At 41.1% G+C, this 15,219-nt stretch overlaps 1 protein-coding gene across 6 annotated transcripts in view; it reads right to left on the bottom strand.

The window, feature by feature from the left end:
• Positions 1–15,219, bottom strand: part of LOC141158262 (cytochrome P450 4V2-like) — a 171,162-nt gene that overhangs the window by 65,440 nt on the left and 90,503 nt on the right. For all 6 annotated transcript variants that reach the window (XM_073645361.1, XM_073645362.1, XM_073645359.1 and 3 more), the window contains 2 exons: positions 7,289–7,415; positions 4,369–4,560 (listed from right to left, as the gene is read on the bottom strand). In XM_073645361.1, coding sequence (XP_073501462.1) covers positions 4,369–4,560; positions 7,289–7,415 — 319 coding nt within the window. The remainder of the gene's footprint in view (positions 1–4,368; positions 4,561–7,288; positions 7,416–15,219) is intronic.

Raw genomic sequence — 15,219 nt, 5'->3', positions numbered from 1 at the left:
TTAAGCTACTGCAACCTTCACCTATCTTCCAAGGGGCATAAACCGTCTTGTTAAGCTACTGCGACCACCATGTCTCTTCCAAGGGGCATTAAAACTGACTTGTTAAACTACTGCGACCTCCACCATTCTTCCAAGGGGCATTAAAATCGTCTTGTTAAGCTACTACAACCTCCACGTCTCTTTCAAGGGGCATTAAATAAGTATTGTTAAGCTACTGCAACCTCCACCATTCTTCCAAGGGGCATTAAAACCGTCTTGTTAAGCTACTGCAACCTCCACGTCTCTTCCAAGGGGCATTAAAACCGTCTTGTTAAGCTACTGCAACTTCCACCATTCTTCCAAGGGGCATTAAAACCATCTTGTTAAGCTACTGCGACCTCCACCATTCTTCCAGGGCGCATTAAAACCATCTTGTTAAGCTACTGCGACCTCCACCATTCTTCCAGGGGGCATTAAAACCGTCTTGTTAAGCTACTGCGACCTCCACCATTCTTCCAGGGGGCATTAAAACCGTCTTCTTAAGCTACTGCGACCTCCATGTCTTTTCCAAGGGGCATTAAAACCGTCTTGTTAAGCTACTGCGACCTCCACCATTCTTCCAAGGGGCATTAAAACCGTCTTGTTAAGCTACTGCGACCTCCACCCCTTTTCCAAGGGGCATTAAAACCGTCTTGTTAAGCTACTGCGACCTCCATGTCTCTTCCAAGGGGCATTAAAACCATCTTGTTAAGCTACTGCGACCTCCACCATTCTCCAAGGGGCATTAAAACCGTCTTGTTAAGCTACTGCGACCTCCACCATTCTTCCAAGGGGCATTAAAATCTTCTTGTTAAGCTACTGCGACCTCCACCATTCTTCCAGGGGGCATTAAAACTGTCTTGTTAAACTACTGCGACCTCCACCATTCTTCCAAGGGATATTAAAACCGTCTTGATAAGCTAATGCAACCTGCACGTCTCTACCAAGGGGCATTAAAACCTCTTTTTAGGCTACTTCAACCTCCACCACTTTTCCAAGGGGCATTGATATTGTCTTTTTATTCCACTGCGGCCTCCACCATTCTTCCAATGGGCATTAAAACCGTCTTGTTAAGCTACTGCGACCTCCACCACTTTTCCAAGGGGCATTAAAACTGTCTTGTTAAGCTACTGCGACCTCCACCATTCTTCAAAGGGGCATTAAAACCATCTTGTTAAGCTACTGCGACCTCCACGTCTCTTCCAAGGGGCATTAAAAACGTCTTGTTAAACTACTGCAACCTTTACCACTCTTCCAATGGGCATTGATATTGTCTTTTTATTCCACTGCGACCTCCACCATTCTTCCAAGGTTCATTAAAACCGTCTTGTTAAGCTACTGCGACATCCACGTCTCTTCCAAGGGCCATTAAAACCATTTGTTAAGCTACTGCGACCTCCACCACTCTTCCAAGGGGCATTGAAATGTTCTTTTTAATTAACTCTAACCTTCACGACTCTTCCAACGGGCATTGCATTTCCTTCTAATTTTTGTCAGCTTTTGCTTTTCAATGCATAGGCGAACACTAAGGGAGAACCACTCCCCAATAATGGGTAGAAGATTTTTAGTATGCTGCAATCCACGTCTGTTTCAAGGGGCATTGCAGTTCCTCATAATTATTGGAAAGCCTTCCATTCACTGCTTAGGCCAACAGTGTACAGGAGACCCAGTTGCTATAAATGGAAAAAATGGTTTAGTTAAGGCCCTCTGACCTCCATGTCACTTCCAAGGGGCATTGGAGTACCTCAAAATTTTTGGTAGGCATTGCACTCACTGTATGCCCTATAACTGTGAAGCCAAATCGCTCCTTTTGGTACAGAAACATATCCTACAAGACATGTGTGGTTGACTGGCCTGATATTGATGTGAATGGTCCCTGTTCCTCCTGCTCTTTCTCCTTTGCCACCACCTCTTCCATCATTCATCACCTGAAGCTTTGTTTTAAAGGGAGTCATAGAACTGGGACAGTAGCAGGAAAACATCCAGCAATCCTCGGAGGAGGTAGGATATGCGCCAAAACGCTGACCACCTCAGGCCTAGCCGCTACTACATACATGCGCTTGCATTCCAAGGAACAGAAAGCTAAGGAGATGGATGGCCTCATGATCATGAATAATTTACTCGTTGTGTAGGAGGCTGACCACTGCTGCTGTCTACCTTCTGAACTTTGTGTTGAAGCCTGATTGACCCAGGACTCGCAATCCTCTTTGTCTGGAGGACGTGTTGCATCCCAGTGTCCAACTGTGTCCCGGCTTCCACAATATTAACCCAGTGTGAAGGCGTCAGTCAGATGGACCATCCCTGGCCATATTCACTTGTCCACGTTTTTGTGGTTAGGCTGTCCTTCAAATAGGGGCGGCTGGGGACCGTGTGTGGGCACCCGGCCGAGGGGCAGCTGGGGACCCAGTATGGACGCCCGGCCGCCCCCTGGCGGCTGGGGACCGAGCGTGGACACCCGGCCGCCGGGTGGCTGGAGACCGAGTATGGACATCCTGCCGCCTCCTGGCGGCTGGGGACCGAGCGTGGACACCCGGCTCCCGGGCAGCTGGGGACTGAGAATGGACCAGGCCACTGACGCAGCCATGACATGGTGGCCGGCGTCTGCCTCCACATGCCTAAAAGGCCCACTTTCAAGTGCAAGCATGCTAGCAGTATGGTATTGCAGTCTGGGGGTGGGTGGGTGGCAGGTTGCACACTTACGCTTGCATTCCAAGAAAACAAAGCAGATGCTAACTTCTATCATCATCATCATGCTCCTCACCTTGGCACTCTCAACTCCCCTGATGGAGAAGCCAGGGCCCACCGGAGGAGTCTGGTTCTCTGGTGGGCTCGTCCAATGCTGCCCTAAAGCAGACCAGGCTAAGAAAAGTGTGGGGGAAGCTCCCAGGATAAATAGGGGTGGCTGGTGACCGTTTATGGACACCCGGCCGCCCCCAGGCGGCTGGGGACCGCGTGTGGGCACCCGGCCGAGGGGCGGCTGGGGACCGAGTATGGACACGCGGCCGCCCCCCTGGCGGCTGGGGACCGAGCGTGGACACCCGGCCACCGGGCAGCTGGGGACTAAGTATGAATACCAGGCCACCGACGCAGCCATGACAAGGTGGCCGGCGTCTGCCTCCACATGCCTAAAAGGCCCAATTTCAAGTGCAAGCAAGCTAGCAGTATGGTATTGCAGCCTGGGGGTTGGTGGGTGGCAGGCTGCATACTTGCGCTTGCATTGCAAGGAATTGGGGAGGTACAATTGAACACTGCCCTGGGACAAGGACTTGCACAGGGATAGTTGCAAGTCTGCATCTTCTGATGCGGCAAGGATCACTTCTGATGGGCACAATTTTAGGCAGTGACCTAGGTGTCAAAGATGCTTCCAGGGGTCTTCCCCATGCTATTCCCATGTCTTTTCAGCACTGTATGCATGTGTCACACAACACATGGCCAGATAAGATTGTAAAATGTTAAAATGGCATTTCCCGGTGAATGCATTTGTCACGGTTGAAAGCAATACAAAAGTGCAAAAACGCATAAAAAATGCTACTTGTGAACATAGCCCAAGGGGTGGAGGAGTATTTTTGGTTTTGGTTATTTATTTTACCTTATACACAAGTCTTTACCCTGGAATGGAAGTTCCTTAACATATTTCACAGGAAAACCGTTTCAGTTTTGTTTTTGAACGTTTTACTGTGAGCCCGTAAAAGTGGTTTAATACCTCTGACCACGTTGTTGAAAGCAGTGATCTGGGGGTCAGAAATGCTTCCTGGGGCGATCCCCATGTCAATTGAACACTGTCACTATTGTTTTGGGCACTTTTTAGGCTTTCTACAGACTGCCGGGGGTGCCGCCGCAAAAATGCTCGGCTCTCCCATAGACTAACATTGGGCTCGTTGCTCGGGTCGAGCACCCGAGTATCACTTTGAGCTCGGCCCGAGCTTCGAGCACCCGAGCATTTTGGTGCTCGCTCAACACTATTAACAACACATGCTCGCTTAACACTACATACCAATGGTCACATGATCGCCCACTCCCGGCGCTGGGACTGGAGAATCTTGAAGGCATGCATTGCGAGCAATGTGAGGATTAACAAGTCTGCAGACACATAGATTGACTGCAGATTTGTAGCTTAAGACCATACAACCCATTTAAAGAAGGCCTTTTAGTCTTCTAATATGTGTGTTTTAGTAATTACTTGTAAGAAATAACAATGCTGGAGTATTTTTTCTAAGAACTCTGCATTGTGTACAGTTCTTTTTGTATTTCTCCTTGAATTGTATGACTATGTTGACAAGTGGGCATTATCGTTCCTCATGTCAGGAGATTACGTCATTACACAGTGTGGCACTGTCAACACAAACATACCTCAAACATAAAGGTATCCACTTCTTCCCGGATGTCCTGGTAATTTAATGCTTTTCCTGACTCATCTGTTGTATTCAGAAGCATATCTAAGAAAGCACTCCGCTTCTTTCTTTTAATGGATTTTAGCTTACTGGTTATGCCTTTCCCTTGTGAATGTTGTGTCTTCATCTCTGTGGCTCTTTCTTGAATGACCTTAAAAATTGGAAAAAATATTTGAGTGGGAGTTTTACATATTTAGCTCATTGTTTATATGGAGTATTCTTTATATGCATGGCCTTATATGTCTATCTGGAAATGTATGAAATTTGAGTCTTAAAAGATCTGCTCATCTCTAGTACAAACCCTGTTATTATGAAATCTTTGAATATTAGAAATATTGGTCTGTCAGTCCCAGAACTTTATTCAGTATTCAGGGGTGCTATCGGGGCCCAGTGATTCATTCATTTTAATGTTTTTGAGGCAATGCTGTATTTCCTATTGGGTTAAACAGGTGAGATTTAATGGAGGATTCATGGAACCCATCATCAAATCTTCTGTCATGGGATTTTCTTGTGTAAAATGTGATAGATTGAGCTCTTCCTCATCCTATCATTATACCCAGATTATTTTTTGAGGGGTGGTCCAATCTTATATTTTACTGTTTACGTAGCTGAACAATATTTTTGGATTATTTCTGCTTTCTTTGATAATGAATCTCGCTATCACAATATTTGCTGCTTTGATATTTTTTTTTAAACAGCTTATTTTTCTTTCTATAATTTTTTTGTTTCCACATCCCATACTTTTTGATACTCTGCCTGGCATATTGGTTAAAACTAGGTCTAGAAGTGCCCCCCCCCCCTTCCCTCTTGTTGGCTTCTGCTCCAGTTTGTGAAATATTGTAGTTTATTGTTGTTTAAAGCAATATACCGTAGCTGCATCCTTTTAACAGTCTGGGCACTTGTTTTTTTGGGGGTGCACCCTGATACCTTCTTTTTGAACCTCTCTTCTTGAAATTCTTGATGATCAGATAAATTGTTGATTTACAAGCAGCAATGTCCTTGCCTGTAAAGCCTTTTTTGATGCAAAGCAATGATGATTGCATGATTGACAAAAGGAAACAATGTTTTCAAGCACGAGCCTCCATTTAAAGCAACCAGCCTACTCTTATAATTCAATCAGCATGACTGATATGAGTGATATGACACCTGCCCTGTCCTCGTTAACACTTTCTCCTGAAATAATGAGAAGCTCATTGAAATGAGCAAGTTATTTTGGGGCAGGGCTGAAATTTTGTGTAAATAGTGTTTTTGTAATTAAGAAAATTTTCATGAAAAGGAATGACTTTGCAGTGTTTTACAATTTATCTTAATACTCTTCAGAGCAATCTAGAGCAAATTGCCACTATAAAAACTAAAGCAGCAAACCTTCTAAAAACCAAAATTAGTTGCAGTCTCAAAATTTTTGCCCATGACTGAACATTATGTCTTTGCTGTTATTGGCAAATCATCTCTGCATTATTTTCTATAATGCCTAACTGGATGTGAATTAAATCTCGACCTCATTTCCACATTTGAAACAGGCATAATTTACTGTATATTTAGTAATTAATTAAAGTTAACAAACTGTACTCTTCTTTTGTAGAGAAGAAGTAGATTATGAATTGTGCTCACCTTTTAGAATACATTTATAAAAGATGTAATTGTGTCTATTCAAATAATTACTTTAATTAGTAAGAACCAGTTTCATGTATTTTTGGTAGCTAAAGTGCATTATATTTATGCATTAAAACAGATCAACATCCTGTGAGTTCTCATGGTAAGAATACATAAATCCTCTATTCTCCAATGTCCTTTACTGTATATACTCCTGTTTTTATGTAGGTCAGAGCGACACATTAAATTGTTGGTCTTTTAAGAGAATATTTTTCAATAAATATTAATACATATTAACACAAGAAGTATATATGAATAATGATGCCATTAAGAGACCAATAGTCATTGAGACTCTTCTCTGCTTGACGTAGAGCATTTGAGCAATAAGTTTGTTTCATGTTTTAATTTTTATGTTCCTTGGAAACTTAAAAAAAAAAGTATATTCACAGATCACAGAATTGATATACCCTATATTATGCCATCCTATTTTCCTTTTTTTCTGATACTTTCTTTCTGTGCTTTTTGTCACTTTAGATACTAGATATAAAACACCAATGCACTTACAACAATTCCACACCCTGAGGAAGCCAAATCTCGCCCCCAGAAGAAGCTGAATTTCGTCGATATGTGTGGGAATTTCTTTGTCCCTCAAAAGAATTTTTTTTTATCATTTAACTCCCTTTTCCTCTCCCCTGGACTGGTATTTATCCAATACACATATTTTTTTCTTGTATTTTTTGCATTTGTTGGTCACATGTTTTCCTTGGACACTTCCCGTAAGGAATTGTCTTGTCTCACTATTTGAGCTTAGACTGTTATTCTGATTGTGGCACATTGGTTTTGTGCATGTATTTAACTCTCTGTATTTTGTTTTTTTGCATTAATGAATAAAAATATTACATTTGGGAGGTGCCTGTCCAAACATAGTTTCTTTTTCTCCTTAATTTTGCTATGATTATAATCAATAATTATATAAAATTATAATTTTCATTATATATTATAGATTATAATAAATAATTATTTACTATGCAGTGAGCTCTCATTATTATGGTGGTGCCCGATTTCTGCAAACTAATTGTATCAGATCAACCATAACTTAAAAACCACTGGCTTAATAATGTGCAAATCCACTGTGAGCTGACAAAACAGCTCTGAAACTTTGATGCATGGACTCCACAAAACACATAAAGGTGTCCTGTGATGTTGTACAAGTTCCAGATGATTTTGTCATGTGAATGACATCTTAAATTAACAGCTGCAATAATAGAGGAATAAAATTAAAATCCACTGTCAGTAAATGAATGAAGGATGCCCAGGTTCCTATCATGCTCCTTTCCATCTTTTAGCTTTGAGTACAGAAAGTCTGGCCATAACCAGGGCATTTTCTGTCTACGGTGGATGATATCACTCATTCTGGATAAAAAAAAAGGAAAATTTGTTAAATTGCTATTGTTATTGTTATTATTTATTATTATAGCGCCATTCATTCTAAGGCGCTTTACAGGGATATACATATCAAAAAACAAGTACAATAATTATGATCAATGTAAGACACCGACTGGTACAGGAGGAGTAAGGACCCTGAACGCGAGGACTCACAATCTACAAGGAAGGGTGAGGATACAGTAGGTGAGGGTAGAGCTGGTCGTGCAGCGAATGGTGGAGCGAGGGTTACTGCAGGTTGTAGGCTTGTCGGAAGAGGTGGGTCTTTGAGTTCCTATTGAAGGTTTCCACGGTAGGCGAGAGTCTGATGTGTTGGGGTAGAGAGTTCCAGAGTAGGGGGGATGCACAGGAGAAACCTTGTATGCGATTGTAGGAAGAGGAGATAAGAGGGGAGTAGAGAAGGAGATCTTGTGAGGACCGAAGGTTGCGTGCAGGTAAGTACCGGGACACTAGGTCACAGATGTAAGGAGGAGAGGAGACAGGTTGTGGAGGGCTTTGTATGTCATGGTTAGGGTTTTGAATTGGAGTCTCTGGGCTATCTCAAATCTTTGGACACAGTATTAAAACTAACATCTAAGATAAATGTAATTATGTGGTACACTTCGGAAAAGGTTCTGTTCACCCTATTATCTAGATTTTCTATTGGAGGCTTTCATTTGGGTTTTTCCAGTCTTGATAGCAATAATTTGGGAATCCAAATACTAAAACTAAAAAATCTATACAGTTTTACAGTGGGAAGTGGAAACTAGATGTTCAAAAAATGATTTTAATGGGAATAAATGTTTGCTAGCTCACTTTTTTATCAATTTTCATGGCTTGTCTGCATCTCCTCTACATACACTGCATATCAATACTTCACATCTGTTCTGTGGACTTAATTTAGTCATTTCACAGCATATTTGTTTCTACTTTTGGGGACATTTAACCAACAATAGTGCAGAGTTTTCCCCAATATCTAAAGACTGGTGTTTTGTATGCCAGTCTTGGTGACAGGTGCACTGGAGTAAGATAAGACAATTTTGTTAAAAGGTTTGCACATCTTAATTAATTTGGCCATATTTCAATAGTTGGCCGCCACCGCAAGAAATGCTTTCCAGTTACTGATTGGAATAAATTTGAGCTAATTTACGCCACTGCCAGTTATGTGCAAATTTTGTGATATTTCAAGCAGATTTTTTGTTTAAAACTGTTTGATGAATACGGTCCTTTGTATCAGAATTTGCAGCCACTTGTGCCATACATGTCAGTTGATAAAAGTGGAGTGAAATGTAGGCATAGCTTGGAGTTTGGCTGGGGTTTAGGTATACCTTAAACTTAAAGGAATTTTGTCAGCAGGCTTTTTCTCTGTAATCTAACAGTAGCATAAGAAAGGGACAAATGCCCTGATTCCAGTGATGTGTCACTTAATCTCTTGGCTGCAGCAGTTATGATAGAATCACACTTTCTCTGTTACAGATCTAGCAGAACTGAAAATATTATAACCCCACTCACATCACTGATTGGCAGCTTTCTGTGTACAACGTATATTGACAGAAAGTTTCTAACTGGGGGCGTGGTTAGACAAGGAGGCACAAGGCATCTAGTCCTGTAGTGATAATTTCCTGCTGATAAAACACTGATTGTATTGAAACTGTAAAGTTTCTCTATAATCAGGCTCTTTTCTCCTACATCATGGTGTTCTATAATTACATAACAAAAGCCATGTGACAGATTACCTTTAAAACTGTAGAGCAGAAAAACTTGGCACTCTTTGAAAATAAGTTCCCTTTATTTGCATTCATATAGCGTTAAACGTTTTCGGTCCTCATACAGACCTTCATCCGAACTGAAAGGGGAAAGGGATAAATGGGTATAAACAAAAAGGCAATCAAATTGCTGCATAGATTCATACATATAATACACATAGAAGAATCATTATAAAGATGCATTCCTAAGTACAGATGTCATTGTTAACTTAATAAAAAACGTCCTCCAGTAAGTTAACTAGGAAATACAGCAGTGATAAGATATATAGTATGTAACATGGTACATAGACAATTAAAATCAAAAGGTAGAGACATACAAGCTGATGTAAGGGAAACCAGGAGGTCCCTAAACTTGTAACTGCATTCTATAATCTTTGCCGAGTACCCATGCTTCCGGCGCCCCCCCAACTTAAAAGACAAGCTGGTTAGAGCAGACGCAGGCTCCAAATCACTGGCCCCCAGACAGACTTACCTCCGAACCCAAAAATGAGGAACTTTTCCATGCCTGAACTGCCTTCAGTGTAATAATATACAGAAGGGCCACCTTATCTTCCATCCCCAAACGGGGCAAGGGATCCCCATAAGAGGTTTCTTTACCTGTGAGTCAGCCTATGTGGTCTATGCAATCAAGTGCCCTTGTGGCCTGGTCTATGTTGGCGAAACCTCCCAGGCGATGAAGGATAGAATTTCCCAGCACAAGTCCAACATTAGATGCAATAAGGTATAACTTCCCCTTCCGTTCCACTTCCAGAAGATGGGACATAACCTTGAGCAACTGAGGTTCCAAGTGCTGGAACAGGTGGAGCCTTCAAGAACAGGACAAAACAGGATCAAAATCCTGAAAAAACGTGAAGCCTATTGGATTTTTACGTTACAGACATTGGAACCGAAAGGCCTCAACAGAGATTATGACATAGCTAGCTTTCTTTAGGCTGGAAATAATAAAAAAATAAGGACTAGAGGTTTTTTTGTTATCTATTATATTGTGATAAGACCAAAATTTAATGACCATGTGTATTACATTTCCAAGTATATTTTACACTACTAATATGATGTTCGTTCTTTTTCCAGAATCGTTAATATCTCGGTCCTCTCCAACCTCTGTCTTCACCACCTTCTGGTATAGTATGCGCACAATACTCTCAGTATCTACCTACGATCCATAACCCGGCCCTTTCCTAACCCCCTGACATAATTGTCCTTGGATATCACATTTGTTAACTTCTAGTTTCGGTACCTGCCTCTTATGTATCCTTAATAATGCATGATCCCCACTCAAAATATGTCCTCCTCTTCCTGAAGTGTAGCATATACACTACCGTTCAAAAGTTTGGGGTCACCCAGACAATTTTGTGCTTTCCATGAAAACTCATACTTTTATTTATCAAATGAGTTGCAAAATGATTACAAAATATAGTCCAGACATTGATAAGGTTAGAAATAATGATTTTTATTTGAAAGAATAATTTTCTCCTTCAAGCTTTGCTTTCGTCACAGAATGCTCCTTTGCAGCAATTCCAGCACTGCAGACCTTTGGCATTCTAGCTGTTAATTTGCTGAGGTAATTTTGAGAAATTTCCCCCCATGCTTCCTGAAGCCCCTCCCACAAGTTAGATTGGCTTGATGGGCACTTTTTGCATACCATATGGTCAAGCTGCTCCCACAACAGCTCAATGGGGGTGAGATCTGGTGACTGCGCTGGCCACTCCATTACAGATAGAATACCAGCTGCCTGCTTCTTCCCGAAATAGTTCTTGCATAATTTGGAGGTGTGCTTTGGGTTATTGTCCTGTTGTAAGATGAAATTAGCTCCAATCAAGCGCTGTCCACAGGGTATCACATGGCGTTGCAAAATGGAGTGATAGCCTTCCTTATTCAAAATCCCATTTACCTTCTACAAATCTCCCACTTTACCAGCTCCAAAGCAACCCCAGACCATCACATTACCTCCACCATGCTTGACAGATGGCGTCAGGCACTCTTTCAGCATCTTTTCAGTTGCTCTGCGTCTCACAAATGTTCTTCTGTGTGATCCAAACACCTCAAACTTTGATTCGTCTGTCCATAAAACTTTTTTCCAATCTTCCTCTGTCCAATGTCTGTGTTCTTTTGCCCATAATAATCTTTTCCTTTTATTAGCCATAGTCTCAGATATGGCTTTTTCTTTGCCACTTTGCCCTGAAGGCCAGCATCCTGGAGTTGCCTCTTCACTGTAGACGTTGACACTGGCGTTTTGCATGTACTATTTAATGAAGCTGCCAGTTGAGGAGCTGTGAGGCGTCGATTTCTCAAACTAGAGACGCTAATGTACTTGTCTTGTTGCTCAGTTGTGAAGCCTCCCACTTCTCTTTCTACTTTGGTTAGAGCCTGTTTGTGCTCTCATCTGAAGGGAGTAGTACACACCGTTGTAGGAAATCTTCAGTTTCTTGGCAACTTCTTGCATGGAATAGCCTTCATTTCTAAGAACAAGAATAGACTGTCGAGTTTCACATGAAAGTTCTCTTTTTCTGGCCATTTTGAGAGTTTCATAGAACAAACAAATGTAATGCTCCAGATTCTCAACTAGCTCAAAGGAATGTCAATTTTATAGCTTCTCAAATCAGCCAAACCGTTTTCAGTTGGGCTAACATACTTGTGCAAGGGTTTTCTAGGGTTTTCTAAACATCCATTATCCTTATTACACAGCTAGCAAACACAATGTATCATTAAAACATTGGAGTGGTGGTTGTTGGAAATGGGCCTCTATAAACCTATATAGCTATTGCAATAAAAACAAGACGTTTGCAGCTAGAATAGTCATTTACCACATTAACAATGTATGAAGTGTATTTCTGATTAATTTAATGTTAGCTTCATTGAAAAAAAATGTGCTTTTCTTTAAAAAATAATGAAATTTCTAAATGACCCCAAACTTTTGAACGGTAGTGTATTGTCCATAAGAAGCACAGCTATCTCTCACAAACTCCCAGCTACAAGCTTCTATTCAGGTTATACGGAGTATATGGAGCCTGAATGTGTGGCCCGCCCCTTTTGTACTCCTCTATGGCATGTAGCACTCCCTAGCATTGCTCCTAAGACAGGACATGCCCCTCTATGATGCTTCTGGAGGATACCTTACACCCAGGGATCACACGGTGGTCACATGACACAGTCACTTCCTGTTTGGAAGGTCCTTAAACACTACTGGCACACTCTGCTCACAGAGCTCTCCTCAAGCGACGTTTTTCTTGGAGCTCCATACCTAAAGCATTCAGGCAATGCCAGCATGTATAAATATACAGTTATATGAAAAAGTTTGGGCACCCCTATTAATCTTAAGCTTAATATTTTATAAAAATGGGTGTTTTTGCAACAGCTATTTCAGTTTGATATATGTAATAACTGTTGGACACAGTAATGTTTCTGCCTTGAAACGAGGTTTATTGTACTAACAGAAAATGAGCAATCTGCATTCAAACAAAATTTGACAGGTGCATAAGTATGGGCACCCTTATCATTTTCTTGTTTTAAATACTCAAACCTACTTTTTACTGACTTACTAAAGCACTATTTTTGGTTTTGTAACCTCATTGAGCTTTGAACTTCATAGCCAGGTGTATGCAATCACGAGAAAAGCTACTTAAAGTGGCCACTTGCAAGTTGTTCTCCTGTTTGAATCTCCTCTGAAGAGTGGCATCATGTGCTCCTCAAAACAACTGTCAAATGATCTGAAAACAAAGATTATTCAACATAGTTGTTTGGGGAAAGGATACAAAAAGCTGTCTCAGAGATTTAACCTGTCAGTTTCCACTGTGAGAAACATAGTAAGGAAATGGAAGAACACAGGGACAGTTCTTGTTAAGGCCAGAAGTGGCAGGCAAAGAAAAACATCAGAAAGGCAGAGAAGAAGAATGGTGAGATCAGTCAAGGACAATCCTCAGACCACCTCCAGAGAGCTGCAGCATCAACTTGCTGCAGATGGTGTCACTGTGCATCGGTCAACTATACAATGCACTTTGCACAAGGAGAAGCTGTATGGGAGAGTGATGTGAAAGAAGCCGTTTCTGCAAGCACGCCACAAACAGAGTCGGCTGAGGTATGCAAAAGCACATTTGGAGAAGCCAATTTCTTTTTGGAAGAAGGTCCTGTGGACTGATGAAACCAAGATTGAGTTGTTTGGTCATACAAAAAGGCATTATGCATGGCGGCAAAAAAACACAGCATTCCAAGAAAAACACTTGCTACCCACAGTAAAATTTGGTGGAGGTTCCATCATGCTTTGGGGCTGTGTGGCCAATGCCGGCACCGGGAATCTTGTTAAAGTTGAGGGACGCATGGATTCCACTCAGTATCAGCAGATTCTTGACAATAATGTTCAAGAATCAGTGACAAAGTTGAAGTTACGCAGGGGATGTATCTTTCAGCAAGACAATGATCCAAAACACCGCTCCAACTCTACTCAGGCATTCATGCATAGGAACAATTACAATGTTCTGGAATGGCCATCCCAATCCCCAGACCTGAATATCATTGAACATCTGTGGGATCATTTGAAGAGGGCTGACCATGCTCGGCGACCATCAAACTTAACTGAACTGGAATTGTTTGTAAAGAGGAATGGTCAAAAATACCTTCATCCAGGATCCAGGAAATCATTAAAAGCTACAGGAAGCGACTAGAGGCTGTTATTTTTGCAAAAGGAGGATCTACTAAATATTAATGTCACTTTTCTGGTAAGGTGCCCATACTTATGCACCTGTCAAATTTTGTTTGAATGCAGATTGCACATTTTCTGTTAGTACAATAAACCTCATTTCAAGGCAGAAACATTACTGTGTCCAACAGTTATTACATATATCAAACTGAAATAGCTGTTGCAAAAACACCAATTTTTATAAAACATTAAGCTTAAGATTAATAGGGGTGCCCAAACTTTTTCATATAACTGTATGATATACCTGTGTCTTAATACTCTTTCTTTTTATCACTGCCTTAATCATCAAGTTATATCTTGACAGAGAATGCTGCCATCTACACTATTGCTTCTCTTGTGGTGCTACCCCACTAATTACTTCAATCTCTTTTCTCAGGTACTCTCCCTTACCTTCCCCTCCCACCACTATGAAAATCCCCTGGAGATCTCCATGACTGAAACTTGGGACATCTCACTCCATCTAGTAATAAATCAGTGACCTATGCCTGGATCGCTCCCCACTTCTCATATGGAAGTTCCTGTATCCTTTGCTCCCACCTTGATTACATCAGCTTGTATGTCTCTACCTTTTGATTTTAATTGTCTATGTACCATGTTACATACTATATATCTTATCACTGCTGTATTTCCTAGTTAACTTACTGGAGGACGTTTTTTACCAAGTTATCAATGACATCTGTACTTAGGAATGCATCTTTATAATGATTCTTCTATGTGTATTATATGTATGAATCTATGCAGCAATTTGATTGCCTTTTTGTTTATACCCATTTATCCCTTTCCCCTTTCTGTTCTGATGAAGGTCTGTATCAGGACCGAAAACGTTTAACGCTATATGAATGCAAATATAAGGAACTTATTTTCAAAGAGTGCCAAGTTTTTCTGCTCTATATGAAATATGGGTTGGATACCCTCCTTGTGCACCTGAATCAGTTACTGCAAGAGTGCCATATATTATCATTTTCTACCTTTAAAACTGTAGCAGAAAAATGAAAAAAAAAATGTTTCTCTTCTCCAATCAGATATACACTGCTCAAAAAAATAAAGGGAACACTCAAATAACACATCCTAGATCTGAATGAATGAAATATTCTCATTGAATACTTTGTTCTGTACAAAGTTGAATGTGCTGACAACAAAATCACACAAAAATCATCAATGGAAATCAAATTTATTAACCAATGGAGGCCTGGATTTGGAGTCACCCCCACAATTAAAGTGGAAAAACACACTACAGGCTGATCCAACTTTAATGTAATGTCCTTAAAACAAGTCAAAATGAGGCTCAGTATTGTGTGTGGCCTCCACGTGCCTGTATGACCTCCCTACAATGCCT

This window comes from Phyllobates terribilis, unplaced genomic scaffold, assembly GCF_046119375.1.
Source record: "Phyllobates terribilis strain yellow unplaced genomic scaffold, ASM4611937v1 Scaffold_1__5_contigs__length_1240528914, whole genome shotgun sequence".
NCBI classification, from domain to species: Eukaryota; Metazoa; Chordata; class Amphibia; order Anura; family Dendrobatidae; genus Phyllobates; species Phyllobates terribilis.
This window is presented reverse-complemented; position numbering and strand designations above follow the sequence as displayed.